This window comes from Nipponia nippon, unplaced genomic scaffold, assembly GCF_047370975.1.
Source record: "Nipponia nippon isolate SJK-2023a ecotype South Korea unplaced genomic scaffold, ASM4737097v1 scaffold_6, whole genome shotgun sequence".
Lineage (NCBI taxonomy): Eukaryota > Metazoa > Chordata > Aves > Pelecaniformes > Threskiornithidae > Nipponia > Nipponia nippon.
In genome coordinates this window covers 80,080,996-80,107,753 of record NW_028262380.1, presented here as the reverse complement: position 1 = coordinate 80,107,753, position 26,758 = coordinate 80,080,996, and the positions used below count along the sequence as shown (strand labels likewise).

The 26,758-nt window shown below is 40.4% G+C and overlaps 1 protein-coding gene across 40 annotated transcripts in view; it reads right to left on the bottom strand.

Annotated features, from left to right (window-relative positions):
- CAMK2D (calcium/calmodulin dependent protein kinase II delta) overlaps positions 1-26,758 on the bottom strand; it is a 159,333-nt gene that overhangs the window by 68,736 nt on the left and 63,839 nt on the right. For all 40 annotated transcript variants that reach the window (XM_087737461.1, XM_087737470.1, XM_087737462.1 and 37 more), the window contains exon 4: positions 25,628-25,687. In XM_087737461.1, the coding sequence (XP_087593587.1) occupies positions 25,628-25,687 (60 nt within the window). The remainder of the gene's footprint in view (positions 1-25,627; positions 25,688-26,758) is intronic.

Below are 26,758 nucleotides of genomic sequence, written 5' to 3'. Positions count from 1 at the left end.
CTAGGAATATCTGTATTTAAGCCTGCGATAAATACTTAATGCTTATACAGATTGAAGCAGACACACTATTACAGCTATACGTAGCAATATCAGCAGCTCCATACAGAGCAGGAGCTTACTCCTCCTATGTCAGAGAAGATCGATACCTTGCCCACCACCACACGGCGTATCGAGACTAGAGGCGAGAGGACAGGTTTTCTCTTGGATAGAGGCATCTGCCATAGCCCTGTTAGGAAGCAGACCAGCACGGCACCACGTGAAGGGGCTTCCAGGGCTTTGCTGCCTGCCTGAAACGGGAGGTGCTCTCGCTTGGCCACATCCTTTCCTAGGAGAGGGCTTCTTTGTTCAGTGCCACCGCAGAACCGTAGCTCCCTTCTGACTAGAAAAGGACTGCGATTTGAGATGATGGACGATGTTCTTTCTGAGCCTTGTGAGGCTATTTGCTTACTAGCTGAACTCTAGTCTGACATGTCCATGGGGATATCTTCTTCAAGGATCACATTCTTTCTTTTTCTTTCCTCCCAAATGTCTGAATCATAGAAGTGAGATGGGACAAATCCTTCTCTGAATCAGGATCACATGCCCCTGACTGTCTCTGAAAAGGAAAACAGGCTGAGGCAGCCAGGGAAGATCAAAACTGCCTTTTGGCAAGTGCTTATGTTGGCTTCTTCGGTCAGTTCAGATGCAGTTTTATGCCAGTAAATCAGCTAGGTGAAAATCCCAAATAAGCACGGGCAAAGGAGAAGACAAGACAGCCTGACAGTGCGGAGTAAAGGGTGCACGACAGCGCAGAGGCAAGTCCAGCATGGCCCAGACTTTGCTGCTGCATTCTGCCAGCAATTTGGCTTTTCACTGGGAAAGACAAGGGATGTTGGGATGACAGACAATCTGAGAAGCTATTCACATAGGTTAAGAGGTGATTCGCTACAAAAAGTATTCGTGTATTCATTGCAAGCATATATAGTTCTTTACGCACACGTATCAGGCAGGATTCAGGCACGACAAACCAAAAGGCAGCAACTACAAAGATTATTCATCCCATGTAAGAACTCCCATCAGTAACCCACACTGCAATTCCTCCAGAGATGCAAAAAGCATTCACCAGTAGAAACAGTTCCATTTCTCTTTTTTGAAAAGATTCCAGTTAGACCTAATCATTATTAATTGGAGTTGTTTCCTGAGTGCTGTCATGGAAAAACACATTACATGGCAGAAAGGACACAAGGGTAAGTATTTTTTCCCTCCTGCCTGCTGTAGCACTATGGTCATTCTCCTCCAGTGGGTTACAGAGAAGGTGTTCAACAACCTTTGACAACAAAGCTGTTGCTCTTCAAGCAAGCCACTTGAAACGCCTGATAGGAATCCAGGGAGCACACAGCTCTTTCTTCTGGGAAAATGCTATAAGCCCACAAAAGATCAGGAATATCCCTTTGGCTTCAGCACTGATTTTCATCTGAAATACTTTCCAATCACCCCTTTGCGATAACCATTATAATAATTTAAGGGAGAACTCCTATTAGCTTTATTAGCTTTGTATTTAGCCATTAGCGTGGGCAAGCTCCAATCAGATTGAAAAGTAAAATGATCTCCTTTATTTGACTTTTTGTGCTGAACTATAGTATTTTGTGTCTATTCTACAGAAAACAGCTTGATATAATGGCCAAGCAACGTCATTATCTCCTTTCTGAATTTCTGTCTTTAAAGAAAAAAATAAATCCAAATAATAGTATTTCACATACTTTCAATGAAAACCAAATTCTTCCAGGTAAGGAGACAAGTCAAACAGTAGATAAAGTCAGATAAAGATTCTTCAGGAGAAAGATATCTGATCATATCTAAAACTATTGCCTAAAATATTTATTTTTGTGAAGCTGCTGAAGTGATAATTTTGATAAATTTGGTATCTGAATTAATTCACAGGACAAAAACTAAATATTTGAGCAGACTGAACTTCAAACAGAAGTTACGGTCCGTGGTCAGTACAGCAGCTGCACGAACGTGCACGGAGGTGTCGAACTGCCAGCGGGCCGCTCAGTAGGGAAGACTCTTTCCATGCAATCCCATTCATCGTGTTTATTAACGGAGCATTGAAAGGGATAACGTAGTTAATGGTAATGTAGTTAAAGACACTTATTTTCCCTTTGGTGCTCAAGATTAAGATCTATGGACTCCCAGAAGCATTAATCCTCTAACTCTGTGAAGCTACATGTCTCGAATTAGTGCACTGTTAGGAAGTTACAGGGGTCATTTGTCAGTAGTACAGGTTTAAAATGGGTTTGAAAGTCACAAAAGCGTATGTCGCATTTGCTGAAATACGCAAATTATTTCTTCAAGTTCCTGCCTTCCTGCAAGAAGAGTGAAAAAGGAACAGATGTGCTTTCCCTCCATGTTCACTTCCAAAAGTGTATTATTTATGCAGAACTTAGGCAGATCACTCTCATTAGAGAGAAAAAAAAACAAAACACAAACCAACAAACTTTAAAAAATGAATGTAATAATTTAAGGAACTTAATGGAATGACTTAATTTAGTCTTGGGTTTTCTATGAATTGGTGTCTGCCTGCCACTAGGTATGGGATAAGCTCTTGCATTTGAAAATAAAGAGGTAAAACAAAAACTGGAAAAAACCCTCAGTCACTGAAAAGGTATAACCAGATACGGTTTTTGGTAATAAATGAAGCAGTGCATTTTCTATTTCAAAACACTTTTCTGTAAGCATTTTCTGCTTTCTCGTCTCTGACAAAGAATGCCTCGTGCTCAGCAAAACTGCTTGGCTCAGAAGCAGAAGATCTGCAGTGGCTTAGCACTGTTAGGACTCAGATCCTCCTGCAGAGTCACCCTTTGTCAGCTTTCCTCTTCTACTAGATAAACCAAGGTGACGAGGGAAGGAAAACAAAGCTACTGCTAGAACTTTGTCAGAAGCTCACATGGATGGATGCCAGTGCAGAAGTCATTACGGCAGTGCCAAGAACCGAGACCAAAGTCAAAATTCATCCCACAGCTTTTAGTCTCGATCCCAAGCTGAACGTGGTTGGGGGATCCCAAGCTAAACATGATAAACACAAAACTGCATATGGGAGCAGAGCTGCGGATGCAAACGCTTGCGAACCACTGCTCGGGAGTGCTGCTGTTTGCACTGATCAGACATCTGCTTCCTTCAAAAAAAAAAACCTGTCTTCACTGTAACCTCATTCTCTATACCTCAGTGCTCCACATTTTTCCATCACTTGTCACTACCTCCTCTCTTTTGATGCACGGTATAAATAATCTCTGTGAAGCAACCAAACTCCTTAAATCAGTGGTGCATAACACAGTCACGACTATAGCCTTCAGGCATTAAACTCAATACAAAACAGCCCTGCTTAAGTCTATGCGGTAGTTACTGCTGTGGCTACAGCTCCTGCTTTGTGCAGCTTAGACGCTTCATTGAAAACAACACAGAGGTGCTCCGTCATCTGCTGAGCCGCAAGATGAGGGATGCCCAAGTCACAGAGCAGCACCTGGCTCTTGCCATGGGCGGTGAGCAACGCCCCTCAGGCTGCAGGGAAGCGTCCTTTGCCCCCTGCTCGCGTTTCAGGAGCCGAGAGTCAGAAGTTCAGGCAGTACCGTTAAAGCTGAGATTGCTCCTTACGCTTATGCTTCCTCACATACAATACTATTCTTCTGAGACCACGAGAGCCTGGGGCCCTCTATAATAAAGCTGCTCAGTTACAGTAGAAAGAACTCTGCAAATATTAATAAGAGCCATTACCTAACAATCTGAAATATTTAGAGGCTAATCTGGTAAGATTACTACACTAGCAATGCTCAAGGGCAGCTGATTTCTGAAAGACATTAAACATAGAGTAATGCTTTGCATATCTAAGAAAATAATCCTCCCCCATGCTGTTAAATACACAAGCAGTATATTGTGATACTTACTATCAATAAATGACTTGATGCAAGTCAACAGTGCTGTGTATGCTATTAACAGGTCTATATTCAGCAACAGTGAATCAAAACTATATAGCTTCCAAGTTCATTCAAAAGATAAACAACTTTTTATTACAGTGCAAATTCACGGTTATTTAGGGTCAACAACTTGAGGAAAAAATCCTATTAATCTGTACTGGTATAATGAAAAATTACAGGAAAAATAATTAGGCAATTTAATATTTGGAAAGGCTGCATTTGTCCCCCAGGCACTGTAACAGTAAGTGTTAACTAGTATGAACAAAATGCCATATATTCTAAAAATACTCATTTGTGACCAAAACCCTCCCCCATCAAGGCCCTCACACAATAAACTTCTGTATTCTGATTAAATGCCAGGAATATTTACATTCACTGCCTTCATTAAAACCCCTCAAGTCTAACGCATGCTTAGAAGCCAGTTTGCCAAACTGGTAAAAGATTCTTGCTACACAGAAAATAAAAAATTACTTGCCAAAGTCGATAAAAGAGCAAATTTTGAAGTGAGACAAAGTAAATCGAGGTACTGATGTCAAAGCAGATGGCCTCAAGTTACCAAGTCTTTTGTCATGATGAGCCTCTTGCTTCATTCCTGCTGGATGAAGACTGACAGGTTAAAAAAGGCATCAGTACATGTTGTGGGAAATGTCAGGGAGAGAGAAAAAAAGTAAGAATGCTTTAGAAAAAGCATGTTTTGTGATCAGAGGAGGCTTATCGAGCTACTAAACGCCCTAAAAAAACCCAAGCAGCTCCTCAAGTCTTCACCAGCGATGTGTAAGCACAGACAGACCCTCAGGTCTAGCTTCTACGCATGCTTCAGGCACTAAGCGCTAGCAAACAAAACTTAAAAGACAGAAACCGATTCAGCCTAAACGTCAGAAATCTAGCTGCTAAAAATTAAACGTCCCAAATAAAATTAACTCATTTAAAAAAAAAAAAAAAGTAAACAGGTATTCCAAAACATATCATTCTGTATTAGTAGTCTCCAGGGTGAGCAGCTGTAATAACTCCGACGCTTTTTTCTTTAACCAACGGATTTTTGTTGCTTTTCAGTGCACCATAACACATGGGCGTGTGCATTTCTGTGTGCACACACGCACAGGAGAGGACGGGGGAATCATACCCTATATCCCTGAAGTCAAAAGGAACAGCTGGAGTTACACACCTTTCATTATTCATATATGAAAACAGCAAAATTGTATATAGTTGTTTAAAAAAAGAACCGGGTATTAAAATGTACACCCGTATCTTTATGTCTTCATTTAATATATAATCACGTCATTTACTAGAAATCCTGTATTTCAGGTTGAGCTAATTCCTCTTTGCAGTTAAAGCCCTGTTTTTTTAAGTTTAACAAGATTTTTTGCCACACAACAAAAAGCTTACAAGTGTCATCAGATAAAGCCTCATGAGGACAGCTGCATGGATTAAAAGAAAGTCTGACACGAATTTTTGCTAAGAGCAAACTGATGTCTCAGCTGCCAGTGTTGATGCTTTAAGCATTAATATTTTTTAACCATTTTAGCATTCATCAGAACATGTAAGAAGAGGAATAATGACAACCTACACAAGAATTTCACGGAGTGTTAACTAATAAAAGGACAAGCTGTAACATAGAGATGTTACATTAATTAAAACTAACAGGTTCGGAAAACCACACTGCATACTTCAATGGAGGGAATGTAATTTGCTTCATTTTTCTAAAAGAAAGGCCTGGTCCTCCTGTTAACGCGAGTCTTCGTTATAGACCAGCGATGACGAAATGGCCGCAGTGGCTGGGCAGCTCATCAGTCGCCAAGATTCATTATGAAGTGACGTACAGCATTTTAGCGATTCAAAGAAACTGAAGTGAGGGAAAAGATCGAATGAAAAACTGAACGAAATCAGCTCAACGCACAGAATCTAACATCCTAATTAGACAAGCAGAAGAGTCTATTAATCCCTGCTGGAAAGATACAGTTCTGTATCTTTTTGATGGAGACTTTTGCCAAATGTAAATGTGGCAGATGACGACTCAGGGTGCATGGCACGAAAGTAAAACCTCAGACAGAATTAATTGTCCAAATTAGGCTTTGTCCCTTGTAATATTTACAGTGCTGGCCAACGTTGAAAACAGATCTATATAAACAATACGTAGGACCTACCTGTCTACAAAATGGGATACTGGGGGTTTGTGATCATTAGGCAGGAGACAGCCTCCCTTCTTAGCTTTCCTCTCTTAAAACACATTAAACACAGAAACAATTTATACAAGGACCACTCCGAGAGGTATGTTTGTTTATTTTTTAAATGCTCCCCTTTCACGAGGATGAGGCCTCAAGGTATTTAAAGGCATCGGCTTATGAAAACAAAGTCACTCTACTTTAAATATTTTAAACAAAAAGGACAGCAGAAAATTGTAGTCCTGTGGCATGACTCAAGAAGTACCACAGAAAAGAAATGCCACCTTCTCCACCAGGACCTCTCATAAAGGAGCGAGGCATACACCAAGCAGCTTTAGGCAATGTTTTCAAAGCAATTAGCCCTGTATTTAAGGCACCTTTAGTAACAATCACTTGCAGAAAACCTAGGCCAAATTCTTTCAGTCAGTTGCTGCAATGACTATAGCTAAACTTCCTACAACTTTTCATTTTTAGCTTTTTTTTCAATTTTAAAAGCTTATTCATTAGTTTATCAGAGTAAAGACCATCAAGTAAAAGCAAAAGGGGATGACTATGTATTCAAGGTAAAATTCTTCATTTGAAAGTTGATTAGAACTGTGATAGCTTATAGAAGTACGAAAAGATAAAAGAGGATCTTTACTGATATTTATGTCAGATATTGATTTATTTTTTTTAATAACTGAGCAATAATCCAATCCTTGTAGGCAATTTGAATTCAGTGACCACTCCTATATAACTACCCTAGCAAAGAATATTTGTAATTAATCTGAACTATTGATTTGACCAAGGGGAATACTGAAAAGGTAGTATTTATATATACGTTCACTGTTTTTTGCTCTCTCAGTGCTTTAGGAGAACAAGGGCCTTAAAGTTTTAAAACAGGTCATTCTGGCAGCTGGAGATAACCAAAGCACGAAGCTATTCAGCCCGCAATTATCTTTCAGATCATTATACTACATCTATTTTGTAACACTATGGAAATGCAGCAGGGTTGAAGAACCAGCTCTATAGTCTGATGAATATATTAAATGCACTGTAAATTACCATCTTGCTGTTAGAAACTGCATGCAAATTTACCCTAATTGAATAAGTGAAGCTACAATAAACATTATGCACCCCTTTCGCTCCGAAGGCTGACTGAAAACTGGACATTCCCGCCCACTTCTTCCCCCCAAGATGCGTAGAATTTTTGATTTTACTAATAACACTAAAAAATAATTTTCAGTCTACAAAAATGGAAAAAAAATCCCAAACCAAACCCAATACTCATTTTAAATACAAACATCCATTTTGTAAAGGAAGTATTTTCGGATTTTTGACAAAACAGGCATTTTCTGTGTAAAGCAGATATATTACGGAGAAAAAAAATGAAACAATAATTTTCTTGAACCCATTTAGAAGAGCATCCCAGTCACTTTGGGCGAATACGATCAATAAACTTTGGTAAAGAAGATGTTTGTAAATGAACTACATTTGCGAGGAATTTAATAAATGATCATATAAGCTCACAAAGAGCAAGCTGGTCTTTTGCTATTTAATGAAACGCAAAACTTAATTATTAAGGATTTCATTTCCCCCCAGCTGTGATAAAAATGGCCACAGAAAGCATTCCACTTCATTGTACCAAGGCACTTAATCACTTTAAGAACCTGGCCAGAACAAAAATCTGTAACAAATATGCTCCTACAAATAAACAAACTCATGTAAACATTTGCAGAAGTCCTTTCCATATGGACTGCATCTGGTTGGGGGGGGGGGGGGAGGGAAAAGAGATTTTGCGTGCAAACTCATTTTTCCTGTTGTACTTTTATATTCTGCTATTCCAGCGGGTTCCAGAGCTGACGGAGCCTTCGGACAACTGACAGCATCCCGGCAGCACCCCCGTCCTGTTTACACAGTTACACAAGGCTGTGGCTTTGCTGTGAGCCAAAGGAGATGACAACTCCAATGTTCACATCTTGGAAAACCCCCTAAAATTACTCAGAAGAACATATATACAACTGCGGTTTGACCCTCTGCCTTCATAAAAATGGTTCCTCCTCTAATGTCTGTATAGAACAGCTCACAGCGACCCGTAGGTCAATAAGCCTATTAAATAATCTTCACAGTAGCTTCTAAGGTAAGTGATAATCATGCACACAGCTATGTGGTTTTATATCACATTATTCATCCTAAACATAAAAAACTGCTCCGCATATTGGCTTTTTAAAGTAAATAAGGAAGACTTATCCCTACAGAAACAAATCCCTGTCACTTGTGATCAAGGAATCCCAGCAGATTTCACTTCCAGCTATAACAAAGAAGCGGAAACGTACTTCCATGAGGCTAAAGTTTGGAAACTTTCCATTTCCCACAATGCTTCCCAAGCAAGAACATGCTTTTGGAGAGGCAAACAAGACAAAACAAATGTTACTGCTAAAACATTACTGTGTTAGGGGACAGAAAACAGAAGTGTACTGGAATTGCCTTTCAACTCCCAGTGACATCCCAGTGCCAACTGCGGAGCGCGAACCATGGGAAAAAACCTCTCTGCAGGCTGCTGCGCTGGGGAAGCTGGACTCTGAGCTTCGTCTCCCTCGGCCAAGAAGCTGGTCCCTGAGCCCGGCACGAAGCATCCCTTTCCAGCATCAAGGAAACGTCGGAGCAAATGCTCCGTAACAGACCCATTTCCAGGCACGGACCGCGTGCTTCTGACCTGAGCATTATACATGGGGGAGAAAGGAAAACCTCGCAGGACCTGCTGCCTGACATCCACGTGAAACTGCTCCCCGACCCATCTCCGAAATCCTTCTGGGATCCTTCTCCCCTCCGGTCAAGGAAGCAGCAGAGAAGCCATGTGCCACTTTGAATAGGAAGGCCGTGCGTCTAATCCTTGGGAACAAACGCCTTTTGAGATTTAACAAGTTAGGTGGGTAACAGCACCATGTGCGAGGAATGCTCCTCTTGCTCTTGACCGTTGCGGGGACGAGGGTACAAAGTGCCTCCTAAGCTCTGACCTTAAATATACGTTAATATACGTTAGACGCTGCGTACAATAGGTTGGATGTAATTTTTCAACGTATACACATATATGACAAAATTATCATTACTGTCATGTTGATCTCCTGAAAATACAGAAGTTCAGAAAAAGCTGCTACGGTGCTTTGTTTTTCCACAAAAATTACACTTAAGACCTTTTAAACACTAAGTAACTATAAAGTTCATTTCACCTCAAGCTGGAATAAGTAACCTTTAAAACGGAAACTTTAATATTCCTCTTATTACAAAGTACAAATGGATTAGAGAGCCAAAAGAGACCTCAACATTATTTTAGCTGCCCCGGTTTTCCCAGCGGGAGGACAGAGGCCGAAGCAAGAGCCGCCTGCTCCCCAGGCAGGAATGCCCCAGCTACCACCATCAACCGGGAAGATAAATTAAAATGGCCCCATAATTGATTCATAAACAAGTCCAATCCTTAGTTCTGAGAAAATAAAAGGATTTAGTTGGTTCACTGTATTTTCTCTTTTGCCTTTAAAGCTTTACCTTATTTTCAGATAAAGTTGTCTTGGGGAATTTCTTGCCATCCCTCTCAGCAGGAAGATGACAACAGAATATACAAAGACATTTTATTTTCCCTTATTTCTTACTGGAGACTGTAGAGTGAGTATTACAAATACTACCTGTTAAGACCTTTGTCTACAAGAGAAAAATGCTCTCATTTATGTTATTATGTTGGCATAAAAACAAAGTTTATACTCTTTTAATCCAGCTTGAAACAAAATATCAGCTAATTTAAACTGAAACAATTTCCCAGTGTACAGAACAGTAGATGGCTACAAAAAATAGCTACGTCAGTTTAAAAATAAATCAGCTTTTGGTTAAGTTGGGGCAGCTTTTATATGCAGACAAACCTAAAATTCTACTCCCTGCGTCTTAAGTTTAACATCAAGTACCGTTGTGCTAGAAGTGTTACATCAAATGTAACTCCTACAGCCAGTCCCTCATGAAAGATTAAACGTATTTAATCATTATCTTTGTGGACAACAGAAATCAGTGTGATCTTGAAATATTCCAGATTTGCAATGAAGATCATGCATTGTATCGTCTTCTATAAGACAGGGAAGTTTAAAAACAAAAATTACGTTGTAAATGTAGTCACACTTTTGAGTGAAGTGGTTATAAACGTCGGACAAACAGGTCTGAGCTCATTTTCTGAAGACCTACGCACAACTATCTTCATGCAGCACGACCACCAACAGTGCACACCGATTCACTTAATCACAACAGGTACCACCTTTTGAGGGCATCCAGAATTTAATGACTATTTATTTAGTTTGGTAACAAGACAACCCAATCACTTATCCTCTACTCCAGGCACTAAGACAGACTCTAGGCACTTTTGATTGCAATATTAAGTATCAGAACGTGGCATTAAAATGGTGATATGAGCATTTTCCCAAATTAAAACCGTAAGTGAAAAAAAATGCTAAGACACCAAGTCAACATTATCTCTGAATTATTTCTTGATTATGCTGGATATTACTCTAATGCGCAGTAGTCCTCGGAGATCAGAAAATGCTGTATTCTGAAATGAGGGCAGCATTTGCAGGCCATGGACCTGCTCCAGCAAAAAAGTTAGCTCTAGGACAATAAAGTCAACTTCATGGAAGAGACCCAGGCTGCTCCTAAAATACGTACAAGCTTTCATTTCTTAGGAAGCTCCCGACCTGCCATTACTGGAGACCAGGGAAGTATTCGGGGGAAATATCGCTCCAGGCATCTCCACAGTCTTTCCCGAGCCTCCAGGGCTACGATCAGCCACCAGCCAGACCGGCTTTTGATCTGATCCAACGCAGCCGCTCCTGCACGTCTCAGGCGAGCACAGGACCAAACGCACACAGAACACTCCTACCTTCTCAGGTTTTGCAACTGTTAGTACATCTGGCTACAGACGCTTGCTTGCAGTTTACGCCCACTCGGCTAAATCTTTCAGTTCTGTGGACTGCTTCGTCACACAGTTATGTATGGCTATACTTTTTCTTTGTAGGTGATGAAGCCTGTCTAAACATTTCTATAAGACCACCTCTTCGTTCACAAAATGTGAATTAAAATAACGTCTTCCAAGTGAACCAAGGCAAAAGAAAACATCTCTTTACCCTATTATCATTTCACATTCTGTATTTTGGGGAATGAACCTATTACTTTCTTATGTTACACAGTACCACCGTAAATTCAGCCTCTCTGTAGGCTGAATTTTATCTGATAGCTTTTTTTATATCTGTGCATGAAAATAAGGCTAAAGCCACCTTCACAGGATCGGGTCCCCAAATTTTGTGTTACCCGCTTTGAGGAAAAAGACCTAAAATGGATGCGAGAGACCTAAAACGTAATTATGGTCACATCTCTGTCCTTGGCATCCTCTTTCACAAACATCAGTCCCGAATATCCCGAGCAATACGATCAACCCAGAGATCGGCTCCGTGCATACCGCGGCAGCAATGCGTACCGCTGCAGTCTGCGGTACATAAAACTCGGGTGTCCCCTCAGACTTGGGATTACCCATTCCTTATGCAAGCACTTCTTTATGGTAGCAACAGGGGAAACGAAGGGACAACATTTTTTCTTCCATCAGTTTCCTAAGGAAGCTGTAACTATTGTGAAAAGAGCAACTACATAGGTTTTATTAGGAGCTGATTGGTTTCTCATGACAATATATTGGTTACCACGCAGTGAAAACTCCCTGAACATGTGCAGTCAGGGAGCAAACAGGCTCACGCTTCTTTGCTAAATATTAAAATAAAACTATACCATTAATTTATCCTGTTTTAACCGAGCATCGTGCTGTGTTAGTACACGAAGCGGCAACAGGCTACGGTAGGTGGAAGAGCTTACCTGCTCCGAACAAGCGGCCGGGCTGGAGCTTCCCACAGAGCCAGCAGCACAGAAAGGGAGGCTTCTAGCAAACACTGACTAGTTCAAGCTGCTTCCAAAGATTATTGACTTTGCAGAAGGATTGCTGCTGCTGCTGCTTCCCCCTCTCTTAGCAGGGCATGATTTAGCACACAACGATTACGGATAAATATTTTCATTTCTAATTGTTATAGTTACAGCATGTTTCCTAGAGCATGTCTTTACTGCAAATGGGAACGTGGTGTAGAGATGTCCAAACCGACTTCAAACAAGCTGGTGTGTGCACCTCTATTAGTTTGATTGTATCAGCATGACTTATTTAACCCGCTCTTCGACAACAGCAAAATCAGAAGGCAAGCCTAGGCATCTTTACACTATACCACATGTTACAGTGAAGATGCAAAGAAGTCTGTTTCTTATCCTCACTACAAATCTGAAAAAGCAGACTGTCTGAAAAGTCTCAAGCACAAAAAAAATGAAGGTCACGTAATTGGTCTCTTATTTCTAGCTATCTGTATCATGCTGCTGACATCCATGCAGCATCAAACGTAGCAAACAAAAATTTGCCGTAACCTAGATACCCTGATGCTTCTACAATTAATCAAGACAACATATAAGCCGTAGAAGCTTTCAGCAACTTAACAGAGCATAAGACTGTGAGATTCAGAGCACTATACCAAGCCAGGGTGTTTCCATAATAATCCTACTCCATCTCCATCCACCGGGCTGGGCTCAAAACCATCTGTATTATTTTCTGAGTGAATGTGGCTTCCCCCTCTATCAATTAACTATCACAGTAAGTCATGCTACCAGAACTGAAGACAACTATAAATTACTATCATTTTCCTAACGTGCAAGTTTACAAGTGAATGATGATCCCAAATAATTGAAAGGGTTTGTTTTACAAAAAGCGGGGAATGCATATTAACTTAATAGATGACAATCTTGAGGCTTATGGTGAGAAACTGCCATTGTCTTTTAATCACAGTCTCACAATAAATGGAAATTAGAGAGTTTGTCCTGTCCCATGGGACCATTTGTAAGATTGCAATTAGCTCCGTGAAAACCCACATAAACTTGGAGGGAAGAGAAGCTGCAACAGAGAGCTGGAAGCCCGTCTGTATTCACAAAACCAGACTACTAGTTGCAGTTGAAGCATCTCTCTAAATATTCTTCTTATTTAGCGCACCCAGTAACTCCCAAAATATATATCCTACGGAAGATAGCTGCAAGCCATTCAGCTCCAATTATGACTTTAGATCATCAACCAATTCTTTCCCAGCAAGAGCGCATAGCCAAATTGAACATAATCCTAGCAATAACACCATCAATATTAGACCAAGTATAATTGATGGAATACAATTAAATAACTCTCAAGGTCACCTGGTAAATAAATACACGACAGATAAATTAATTAAAAAGCACTACTTGGATGATGCAATTGCTGATACACGAGTGAGTGCTCTTCACTGCTGTGCAGCACAAGAGCAGAAGCTGTGGATTTGATTGCAATACAATAGCAGAACATCCTCAGTATACGAGTATCAGGAGCAGAGTGCCATGCTTGGCCCGGTGTGGCTGTAATGAGAAGCTGGATGTATTTAAAGGAGACAGACATCTAGAGGACAAACTAAAATTAGAAGCGCATTCCCATGGGCAGTCCATGAGAATACTAACACCCTGGTGAAGGCACTAAAAAAAGAACTTCCGAATTTGGAAGGTGACTGGGAGGAGAGAGGTATCATTAAACCCCTATCGACTGGAAAAAAATCAATCCTGCATCAGCAGTTTTGTCAGAGTAAGAAAGTCTTCGGTGCAGGAATCTGCGAAAACCAGACTCAACTGAGCAATTACAAGATATTTATCCATTGCCAGTGATGGAGGTTAGTGGTATTTGCAGGGTAAAAGCATTCACTCTGGGCTAGGTTGCAGCATGTGAAAAGCCGAGAGACCAGTCCAGCCAGCATCCTTTGGTATGCCGTGGCTTTGACAGATACGTCCAGGAGCAGAGCAACGCAACAGCCTCCCGTCACGATCAAAAGTCAATTTGTGACTTTTTAAAGACAAGTGTTTGAAGGAGCGAGGAAAATCCTAAAGGGCACCTGAAACACTTGCTACGAGACAGGCGACGGCTAGGGGGACGGCTGTCAATGTGGAACGGATCGATTCTGTCCCCTCACCCTCGAGCACACGGGGAAGATCAGCCAGGCTGGCACCAGCCACTGGCACACCGCTGCCACGCAGGGGGACAGTCAAGGGTAACATCTCAGCAGAGCTACGGACACGCCAGGCTAAGCAGGCAGGCCTGGGTCCTGATGAGGACAGATCTGCGGCAGGGGGCAGGCTGTCAAGACGGCAGAGACAGTCTTCTCCAGGGCGCAGATGGCAAAACAAGAGGCAACAGACACATGCTGGAGTATGGAAAAATCCCACCTAGGCATAAAGACACCTTTATTTATTTATTTATTTATGTTGCCAGGAAGGTGGTCAAACACTGGAGTGGGGCCCCGAGTGGCTGTGCAACCTCCTTCCCTGGAGATTCTCCAAACTCAGCAGGACAGGCCCTGAGTAACCTGATTTTACTGGACATGGCTTGAGCAGGGGTTTGGGACTGGCTAACGCCCAGAGATCCCTTCCAACCCGCATGATTCCATGATTTACAATGCTTTTTTTCAGGGGGCAGGGCATGTAAGTAAAGCAAGATGTCTGGGCAGATGGGAGTAGCCCCAAGGACTGCCTCTCTTAATGAGCTTTGTACCGATGGTTTGTACTATCTTTGGAAGAGGAGCAAAGACATTCCTAAGCTCCACAGTGAGCTCCCAAAGCCCCGCTCCCGATTTATCATCGCTTAAGTCAAAACACGACCCATGGTCCAAAGTCAGGAGACCTTCCTTTCGCCTCTCGCCGCTCTCAGCTCCGATCCCCAGCTTTCCCCCATTCCCCCACTCAAGCGCTTCCTCCTCCCCACCAGTCGTGCCACCCTTCCTCCTCTACCTCTCTCTGCCCCCACCTCTGAATTTATCCTTTTCTGCATGTCACAGGGGACTGAAATTGAGACAGCAGAGAGGAGGAGTAAGGCTGGGACTCAGCTCTGCAGTGGTACAAACAGCCAAACACTTTCTCCTTGGAGAGACCTTGTCCAGAAGCAGGCACGTACCAGTTCCTCCCCGCTGGTAAGGGTGACAGCCCGCCCTCCTTGGGTGAGGGTGCCAAACACTCCAAATGGGCAGATTTAGGCTGCTTGGGAAACAAATGCTGCTCAAATGATAATTCTCTGTTTTCTCTTGGGGAAGGGAACAGGCCGAGACAAAAGCGTCCCACAGAGTGGGTTCAGCCCACAGCCACAAATGTCAAGGCTGCAGCTGGGTTTATAATGGAAACTACCCGACAACAATTTTACCACCCATACAGGAGTTGCACTAATGCCATCCAAACAGTGACACCCATCCACACCACCGAAGATACTGCAACCTTTTTTCAGTTTGGGTTTGGGTTTTTTTTTCCCCCAACTCAAGACAGAGGTTCACAAGATTTTTTTTTTCCAGCGTTTGGGTACTGATCCAATAACCGGGGCAAAATTCACCTATTAAACCGTCGACAACGTTGTCTGTACAAAGCAAAGGGAACAGAACTTACAATATCCCCCAAAAATGCTCTAAAAATGTCTGTTGCTAGCTTTACTGAAAGAAAAAGCTTACTTTAGCTTAAGTAGTAGAGATCTATGTTTTTGGAGGAAAGGGTCCAGAGGAAAATTACATATTTGTGGTTTAGCTGGGAGTCATGATGTCTATCCGAATGCATACCACGTGGTTGCAGATTCATAATAAACAAAGCTTTCAAACAAAAAAAAAATGTAAGTTCTCCAAGATTCATCTCGTGTGTGTAAAAAAAAGAGCAATTCATTTTAATCTAGCTTATTTATATGGTTCTTGAAGTCAGCAATGCAATTATGGAGCTCTTCCTTCCAGAAAGCATATATAGAAAGCAAAGCAGAACAAGAGATCAAAATACAAATGGGAAGTGTGGCAGCCATCCTAGTACTCACCCCCTGCAGCAGGTTCCTCAAGAGAGATGTTTAAATTCCACTTCCCGTTTCTGTGGATCACTCTATTTTACAATTAAAATGACTGGCAACACAAGTGTAACTGACTTTACGGAAAGAAAAAATGTTTAGAAGAATCTGGACACACTATGAAAAGAAATTTCATGCGTTTAAGAAAACGTACAAAACTAGCTATAAGCAGGCAAGGAAAAATCCCTCAAGGTCTGGTTCACCCTTGATTTATACTGTATCCTTACCTATTTTGGTGCAAATTATGCATATACTTTCTATGGCAAAAAAATGACAATATTCATGGCAAATCTTAGTGAAACCTCGTTTCCTCGGTATATTATGGATGTTGCTACAGCTATCAGGGATATTACAACCAGCAATGCTTCACTTGAGCTAGAATAATCTTGTCCTCCATTAAAAGGAACGAGAATTAACCTAGTGTGGCGAAGAGTGGTGTCATTGTCTATACTAAAAGACATTTTTATGCTCCACAGTAATCCAGAGGAGTAAAACCTAACCACTCTTACTGGAATAAAAGGATTATGCTGTAACCGAAACAGAGACAAAAGCTTTAACACCTAAAAAGCTGCCTTCGCACTTCTTTGCTTTCACACTCAGACAGACCATGTTATCTGACACTTAATATGTTACATGTTGAAAATTACTGACACACTGATTAGCACTAAACAACTTACAGTATTTTAACTACGGGTTGTTTTTTTTTTTTTTGGATTTTACTCACTGTTAGGGCTGCCAACAGCTCTACAGAAAGCCCTTTTCCCACCAAATTCTTACAACATCAGAAGTGAAAACTTTCAGTCTCTTCATCTTAAACATCAACCATGCATTCACAACAACTTCGCCAATGAAAGGAAATCAAATGCATAGTAATAACAAAAACTGCTGAGAAGGAGAACGACCGCAGAAAAGCCAATTGCAACAAAACCCACGATGCCCCTCCTTGCGTCTTCTTGCCTGGTTCAGTCTCGTTACAGTACATTTAATTTTACAAATAGCTACTACAAACCCAGCTTCTGTATTCTGCTGTTGCACTCCACTATTCAGCTACACACTGTAGCCACAGCTGAGTTTAAACACCGAGTCTGTTATTTTATAATACTCATTAAACTGGCTTTTACATTAAGTATGAAATCATGTTATATCACTGGTTTATTTGGTTTCTTCATGTTTTATTTTAATTCTCTCAAGGACTATGGTTCACCTTATTCATCATGGAAATTATAAATTTAATTAATTCAGTAGAATGGATGAGATTTAAAATTGTTGAAATGATCAGCTCATCTGAGCAATAAAAATAATTAAAAGAAGCAAAATCTTCTACATGCATTAGTCCCACAGATTTCCGGTTTCTCTGTGAGGTAAACAAAAGCTTTTTTTTTTAACATATATATATTTTATACAGAGAAATAGTTAATATATTCCTAAGGATCATGTTTATTGAGCATAAATTTATAGAGTTGAGGATTTGTTTGATTTTCACTGCATCAGGAAAGAACTGTCTTGTTACCTTTTAAGTCTGTATTAATAGATTTTTGATGTAAAGTGTGAAACCTGAAATTAAGCTCAGAAGAAATACTGTGCTAAAGAACTATATCCACCAATCCTGAACAGGCGTGATTTTTATTCTATATTTGGTTTATACAGTAACTTAACTAATGCCAGCTGAGCTACTTTGACCTTGCCACAGTGAATCAAAAGAAATTCAGAAAGGATTTGCTAAATCCACATTTGCTGTACATTAATAGTGTTTCTCTTCAGATTCTTGGGAATTTATGTGAAGTCCCATGCAAAAACTTGGTCAATATAAAACATAAAGGACACATTGTCTTGCAGAAAGGGCACAGAAAACCCACATATCTTTAATTGCCCTCTGTCCAAAAAGCACAAGACAATATGAAGTTTCTTATTTTTCCCCCCACATGAAGGATTAACCACCTCTGTGTTCATGTTTTGTGTTACTGTGGGGAGAGACGAGAAAACCCCACAATGCAGGCTTTTCCTCCTTTCCTTCAGGCGTAAGGGTGCGCTCCTGAATAAGTAAGCTGAACGCAAGCATGGAGTCTGACGAGGAGCAGTGCCAAGTTTGGGTGCTATCCGTTTCCTCAGCATTTATAAGAAGTTCCCAGCTCACAGCATGGAAACCAGAGCAGACTGCGAATAGACACCAACACATTTATGAAATCCGTTTAGGGATTTGCCTTTTTTCCTGGTGTCCCAGACTGTCCTGCATCTAGCCTGCCGCTTGACCTGCTGCGAAGCCACCCTTCCTTGGCAAGATGCTGCTCCATATTCCCACGTGCTGGTCCAGCTATAGCTCTTCATAGAAGGCAGACTTTTCTGCCCTCCGCTAGCTGATGCTAGCGGGCAATGCCACAGCTCCAGCCCGACGGAGGCTACGCGAGCAGATCTGCCCACAACTGGCTCAGGCCTATTAGAGCTGACATGGCACCGTTTCTGCTTGGCAGTCCTACTTACCTCTAAATATCCTGACTTACAAAGCCATTCAGGGACAACCTGTCCTGTTGCCAAAAAGACTTCATTTATCACCTGAAGGGCTGCCACATGTCAGTAAAATCTGCTATGGCCTTTCAGGAAGGGATGAAGATTCATCAGAGTCAGACTTGAGCCTGGTGTAGCTGGCTAATGGATCTTGTCTGCTTGCCATATCTTATGCACCATCTATAAAGCAAAAGGAGGAGGCAGCAGCAGGCAGGGACCGATGTGCTGTGAAGCCAGACATGTTAGCACTGCCATGTGAAAACCAGGCGTTTCTGGTTATTTATGTGATCCTACTACACTGCGCAAACCATTTTGCTGTGTACAGCTTTTGACAAGTGGGAACGTAAAGACAGCAGAAGCCCTTCCAGAACCTACCGAGAGAGACAGTGTAACTCTGATTTAGAAAAATACTACCCAAACTCAGCACAAACCCTGCAAGAGCAAACTCAACCTGGAAGAAAACCCACATTTTTACCAGGTTTGAATCAGCAGTTTTCCCGACCGGGTCAGGACTTGCATCATCAGGCTAATGCAGTTTTTATCATCTGTTGGGACCTCATAAACCCAAATTACCAAAGCAGGCTCTAAATCAACATCAAAAGTGATAATAAGATGGTGCAACAGTCTTACGCCATCAAAAATACGTGGATTGCTAGACTAGAAATCAGAGTGCTAAAATACAACTTTACCTGAAGTTACGAGAGGACTGAGAAATCAAAGTTTACCAAGAAGATGATAAAGGCCAGAAAACGGGACTATGACAGTGGATTTCCTGGTGAAGAGATGATTATTTTCCTTGCAAATTTTCTTTCCAAATTTCTAAATTAAAAAATTGGAAGCGTTAGTACACCTAACAGTTGTAAAAGTAATAGCTACACAAGATGACAAATCCTTCGTGGGTATTTGTTCAGTAAAGGAGGTAAGCTTTAAATACAACTCGATGTGTAATCTTACAAAGAAAAAGCACTAGGTTCTCCAAACAGCAAGGCTTAACCTACATTTACATCTTTCATTTTAAAGTCTATTATGGTAGCAAGCTGTAATAAGTAAAAAAGAAAACCTATACACACTGATGTTGTTACAGTCCTCTCATCGTGGTAAGAAACTGAGAAATACAGCAGTGCTGAAAATCAGACTGATGTACAAACTACTGCAGCCCAGCACAAACTGCTGGAGCTCTGGTACTAAAGGAACTCGAGCTATGTTGGCCTAGAAATTTCCTATCACAATGTAACAGAAGAAGCAGGCCAGATTACTCAAGAAATGCTGGAAAAGAAGAAAACACCAGTATTGCCAAAGACTGATCAGGAAGAAAGGACTCCGAGCCCCCACAAAGTTTTCTCTCAAGGCCTGGAAGTTCAGCTAATGGATTTTGCATCATTTTAATTCTCACACAAAATCCGTTTTCTACTACAGTTCCTTTAATACAAAGAACTGAGGTGAGAAGAGGCAGAAATCACAACATAAGCAATGAGTATTGCTAAGGAATAATTGCAGGTGGAAAGGATGAGGAAATCCTGTATTTTTTAAACCAACCTTCATACATACATTACTTAAGTGGGAAGCAGAGATTTGAAAAAGGAGAACAGGAAATTCCATTTCTAATTCACTTTCCTTTTAGGCATTTTTCCTACACCATTCATTAGGCCTCATGACTACACAGCTGGACAGAGAAGAAGAAATCATGGATTTCTTCAAATAAAAAAATGAATAAAACGAAGAGATGCTGAAAAACTGAATTATTTACATGCAAAGCAGCATCTGGACAGAGATACTCAGCTTTCAGAGATATCCTGGAGCTATACTTGTACATGAAGTGAAAACACCTTCTTCAAGGAAGACTTCCACGACACTTCTGTGTTGGATATAAACATAACCAGCAAGGACTGTCCAGCTTCCTAAGCACCACAGAAACAGAATCATTACCTTTCAGTCCTTCTTCAACAACACGCAGCTTTCCAAAAATAATGGCCTGTACATAGCTCTGAATAGCAGGAGTACATACATCTTCAGTAACAGACAGTTCTTAGTATAAAGCTTAAAAAAAAAAATAATCCAGACTTCAAGTCAGAAAACATCACACCCCTAAGTTATTCTCATAGTTTCATTGCCAAAAAACTAACTCCTATGTTTAACTTCATCACTACAGTCATGTTTCTTTTTGCCTTTTTCTCGATAAATGACATTTTCTGGTTATCTTGGGATAAATCACCCCCTCCACCTAGATCACACTAACTGACATGCGGATGTCACAGCTCAGCACAGTGCTCTAGAAGTGACTTCTGCTGGTAGGTACAAAATAAATGCTATTTTCCTTTTTCTGATTGTTATTTGCATGCATCCGAGAATGGTATTTCCCCTGGGTGCTACAGCATCCCAATGAGATTTGTGTTCAAGTAGTTATTTCCTGTCATCACAGGCTTTTCAAAGTCACTCTTTTCCAAGATGCCCGCACTCCTCTTTTAAAGACTGATATATATTCTTTGTTCTTACATATGTGAGCTCACATCTATTGCCTGTAAGGCTCCTTAGTCCCACCATATCAAACTGATACCACTACAACTTTTTCCTTTAAATCTGTTGATAAAAATACTGAATAAGACTTCTTTAGAACTCCACCACAGATAATCCCATCATATGAGAACTGCCACCTTACATTTTTATTGTGGTTATCTGTTTTCCTAACGTCCCTAATAAAGAATATGCTGATTTCCCATAATTAAAAAATTAGCACATAATACAGCGGTAAACAAATGCCTTACAGAAGGCAGCTGACGCTAGTAGCTAGATTCATGACTTCATTAAAAGGATATCTAGTGCACTTGGCAAGATCAGTTTCTAAAAAACAACAAAAAAAATTGCTGCATCTAAAAAGCAGTTTTAAAATGACCGTATGCTCCTATAGGCTTAGCTATGCATAAATATATGTGTCCCTATCAAGCAACACAACACCTGTGTATCAAAATGAATTATCATGGATACCTTCAATTTGTAAGTATTTGGAAGTGTCAGACAGTTGGATTTTGATTTAGGTAGCTTCCCTTCCCAACACTTGTCTAGTGAGAATGATCATCAGGGATTTAAATTTTCATACATGAATTCAGAACTTGATATCTTACCCTAGTTCAAAATCATTCTTTCAGCAGAAATACCTAATACGAATTAAGTTCCCTCAATACATACTTAAATACTTTACTTGTGAACATTTGGTAGATATCTTGATTCCTGAAATAAAAATCTGATGCCATAAATACTTCCAAAAAGGCAGCAGAAAATATATTTGTTTCCTCTCAGGTTTTTTGTGTTGAACATTTTACAGTCACTACTTGGGGAGATTCAAAGCAAGAACTGAAATGAAAATATTTTCACGTGTGTCTCCTTAATTTCCCAATTTCAGAGTTTTATCCTTTTGAAAGAAAGCATTCTGATTTAGTCTTCTATTTTTTCCCCATATGCTGTGCTTTTCCAAACCCTTTTCTTCAAATTCTACATTTTTAAAAAAAATTAAAACACCCATGTCCCATTTTAAGACTCCTCTGCCAATACCAGAGGAACTTCTGAAGTTTAGTGCATATGCATACAGACTAAAATTGAAAGCCTTTTTTAAATGTCATCCTAAGATTTCCTAACTGCATAATGCCACTCATTAAATAAAACCACCATCAAATCAGATATGAAATGGATATAAAAATGGTATTGTTGGGAAGCTAAAAATAGGTATGTCGATTGTTAAGAAGTTTAGTCCTGAATTCTTTCTTATCCTGATGAAATAACTAAATACTAAATATTTTTCTAGTTAGGTACTAATTGAACACCTACCTTGGAAATACAAAACCAGTGATCTGTAAAAGTTTTTGATAATTCTCTGTTTTCTCTGGAAAGATAATTGGAAAATATTTCCAGTGGTTTAGAATTTTTTTTTAAATTCCATTTCTCTAAAGACAAAAAAATCTTGCTTATATGAAAGCTACAATGTGTTTACTCACAGGCTGAAATCTGAAAATGTGATTCACCCAGCTGTGCTACTTTACTCTGACTGGAGCGAAAGTATGGAACAGGTAGAGAAAAAGGGTTTTTCACCATAAAAAGTATCTGGTACAGGCTTAAGACTCGAAGATAATTAACTGACGAGACCATAAAACACTCTATAAAGGAGTACTATTATATACGTACTATTTTAGAAATAAAGTTAACCTGACACTGACACCTTTACACTAAGCCACTTTTAGAAGGGAGATTTAATCAAGCTGACTAGGAAGAATAAAGAAGAATAAGCCTGAAAGAAAGAGAAAGGATTACCGAATTCTAACTTCAGAAATCTGCCGCCCTGCAACAAATGTGTAATTCAAAAGGACAAGTAACTGAAAAAAAACTACACTGGAGGAAAATAAAGAAAACCACTGAGATCATCTCTGAGAAACTGCTCAATCAATTAAACTAGATCTCTGCTTTCCTATAGAGATTGCATTTGAAAAATTATTTTTTTAGAACTTTTTCCTTAATTTTCTTAAATTATACATACTTATTGTTAACATGACAAGTTCCTTTTCAAAAAATCTTTTATTTTCTGGGCTATTAGAAATTCATCTGTGGCAGTAAATTCAGGAGAAAATACAGATGAAAAGCATGAATTTTATATTCATGGACTTGCTAGTATTTTTCAACATGCATACTCTTTGTCATACACATAGTGCGAGTAAAACTTGTTTACAAGGGTTAATCTTTACCATTTTGAGACATATAAAACACGCTATAATCTCTGCTGTTAACAGCTGAGTTACCTTACTCTGGCATACTTCCTTTTTCGCTATTAGTGCATTCTAGTGTGATGTAGTATTATTACCCACTAGAGATGACTTTTTTAAAAAGGGGATGTGACAGCGACCCAAGAATAAGAGGTGCAGCGTGCACCTAGAATGATTTTAGGGTTAACATTTGGCTGGCTGAGGGCATGACTGCCGGAGAAGGGGTGAGGGCAAACCACTGCTGGGCTGGGGGCGCCTGGCCGAGGCGCAGACCGGACAGCCAGCGCAGCCTGCAAACGTGACCTCTTCAGCCCAGCAGCTTACGTGGCAGGACTTCAGAGGCCGGACGTTATTACCTTGGGAAAGAGTTACCCTTCTAAGTTTACAAAAATGGTTTCTCGTTTTCAGACCACATTTACGATCTTCCTCCAAGAGAGGAACCAGATACAAAGTGGCCTTCACTCGAGCAATTACACAAACAAGGAACTATTGTAACCACACTAATTGGAACAGTTTTTCTCAGGCAGATACACAGGCAGGGCTGGCAGAACAGCTGACAGTAGAAACTGAGCGACGACAGAATATAATGCCTGCTGCCAAACCCTGGCATGTTAATTCCCAGTCATGAAAATCTTCTGTCAGACAGATCCAGAATACGGCATCTTTTCTGAAACAGGAGTAGCAGAATTTGTCTATAATCCTTTGACTGAATTGTGCACCTTGCTGCAGGTAGAGATGCATGGAGTTTGTGCTGACTTACAGAACCCTACCTGCCCGGCGCCAAAGCTGTCATCGCCTGTTTGCATTTCAAGTCATACATTCGCAGGTATAAACACTGTATGTGGAATAGCTGGCCTGCCACAGAGGATCTGGATTACATCCTAATATTGGTCCAAGCCTATTCAACAAACTGAAGACATGCAATCGCATGAAATCAATTTAGATGTTTGCTTCAACTAAGTTGTTCTGTGCACTTCAGCTTTTCCACTTCAGTTTATTCTTGGTTTTTATTCATCTTCCCTGGCTTGTTCAAACTCACCGATATACTCTGGTTACAGCAAAGCACAGGTTAATGACTCTAGAGTCAGACTAGCACCGTATGTGTAACCACTGCTTTCCATAACTGCACAAGAGCTGCACCTCCTCCCTGCAATGAGTTGTACGTTCCCTTGTCTTGCATCACTTTACAATGCAAAAATTTTGGCTGGGATAAAATAACACAGATAACACTACCCCTCCTCTTTAGCCAAATTTGCATGTGAAACCTCTAAGCTTTTGAGACTGCCTAAGAGAGCTTTTTCAGAGATTCAACATTTCATTTTGAACTCTGGTATGTTTGTTTTCAATTTATGATTATTATTAAAAGGAAGGAGCTGATTCTTTCCCAGGCACGAAAAAATATTAGTCTAAAAATGTCACAAAGACCAATAGCTGTTAGTTAAAAATGAAAAGGAAAAAAACTAACCAGAAGGAAGAGCAAGCAGTCTGCCAAGTGCTTTTGGAGTACCAAGCATATATATTTATTTAAAACATTCAGTGAGATTATTAGTTTTTCTGATGACAACTTTTAAGAACGTACATAGGGAGAGACGAACAAAATGGACAGGAAAACCCCACCCTTCCACAGAAGTCTCAGGTACAGCAAATGTTCTTGTGAGAGATACCCTTGGCATGTAATTCAGTGTCTAAAAAACCCAGATACAACTCCTTAAAGATCAAGGTACTTATCTGTTTCGACTGTTTCTAAAGCAAGGCACACCTCAGACCCCAGATATCTTTTTTTGCTTTCCATGAATGCTCGAGTAGAAAAGATACAGTTTGGAAATACAGGCAGCAGAGCTTTCTGCATCTACCTATCTTTTCTCCAGAAGAACAGAATCTCAAACACAAAGTAAAACAGGATAAAATAAGCATCTCAGTAAAACCAACACTAACTCTATCGACATTGGTCTGTCTCATTTTGCAGCATATGCTGTTAGATTAAATTCTTCTGCAGGTCTCAAAAAGTCATGAGCAGTACTGGAAATAACTCCTCCTACACACTGCTCAAAAAAACCCCAAACACCTGGCATAGATAGCTCATTGATGGCAGAGCAATAGCGCAAAGAAGATGAGAACAGTACATGTTGCTTTAGGTGATCTACTGGGATATTACATCCCATAGGAGCACCAGATTATACGGAAATAGTCTTGCTTGGAGGTAGTTCCACTTGACTTCTCTGAGCTGCTATTTGTATTTGTTATTTTGTATTTTCCCTCAATTTTCTAAACCAATATCTACTGCATAAAGCAATTAAATGTTCCTACCAATATTGGGATGCTTCAAGAGGCGACAGATTCTAGCTTCTCTTTCCAGTTTCTGGTGATCTGCAACAAAGGAAAGCAAAACAGTTGCTTTTAGTATGACGATTAACATAGTTCAGTGTATTTGCTTTACAGAAGAAAAAAAAAAAAAAAACACCATCAGATGTGATCTTTAAAACATACCTCCTCTATTTAGATCCATTAAGATTTTACATTCAAACTGTAATACTGAATTAGGTTACTGCATCCAACCACTTCTTTGATGGACTACCACAGGCAGTGCCATTAGAAAACTCAAGCTGCTGATTTATTGGGGAGAACAGGAAATATTCACGCCGTGACCTATAATTATCAGGCAATAAACCACGTTACAACATTAATCAAAAGGAAGACAACCTGAACCTCTGGCGTTGCCTTAAATCCTACCTGTTAACTGCTTTAATGACACCTAGTGCGCCAGGTACACGGCTGGACACGTGGCAGCCACCCCGACAGAGTGCCAGCCCTCCTGCCACCACGCGCTCCCGCCGCAATACGATGCTACAGGAGCTCCCAATACCTAATGACCAGCAGTTATTATTTTCCCAGCAGGGCTAATCTCTCTCTCTCAGGCTGATTATTCATTAACCTGACGATACCCTGAACACATAGGTCCAGGTGTACCATCTGTCGGCTCCCCCTCTCCCAGCCACCTGATTCTTTTTAACCTTCGGGTAGAGCAGCAGGCTGTAGGTCTCAACTTTACACCCCCGAGCCCTAATGACACTTCTGGAGATAAAATACTACTACTTGCGTCAAGCTCCATTTTAAGCTGTTTTTTTCTGTAGCATGCTTTCATAATATTTGCTCCAAACACCACCATTTATAGTACTACTTCTGCTGCATTTTGGTTAACATTAAGTAATATAGTACTTGTTTTATATAACACGTATGAGAGTGTTGGGGGGGGTGTGTGCATAAATTATTTATACTGGAAATACCTGAAGGTCTTTAGATATGTTAAAATGTCTAGTGTCAGGCAGTATAAAACACACACAGGTAACTCGGGCAATAAAATACATAATTTGGAGATGATAAAAATATCCAGCTACTGCCTACTGTAATCCTGTAATTCCAACAGACTTCTAGTGCACT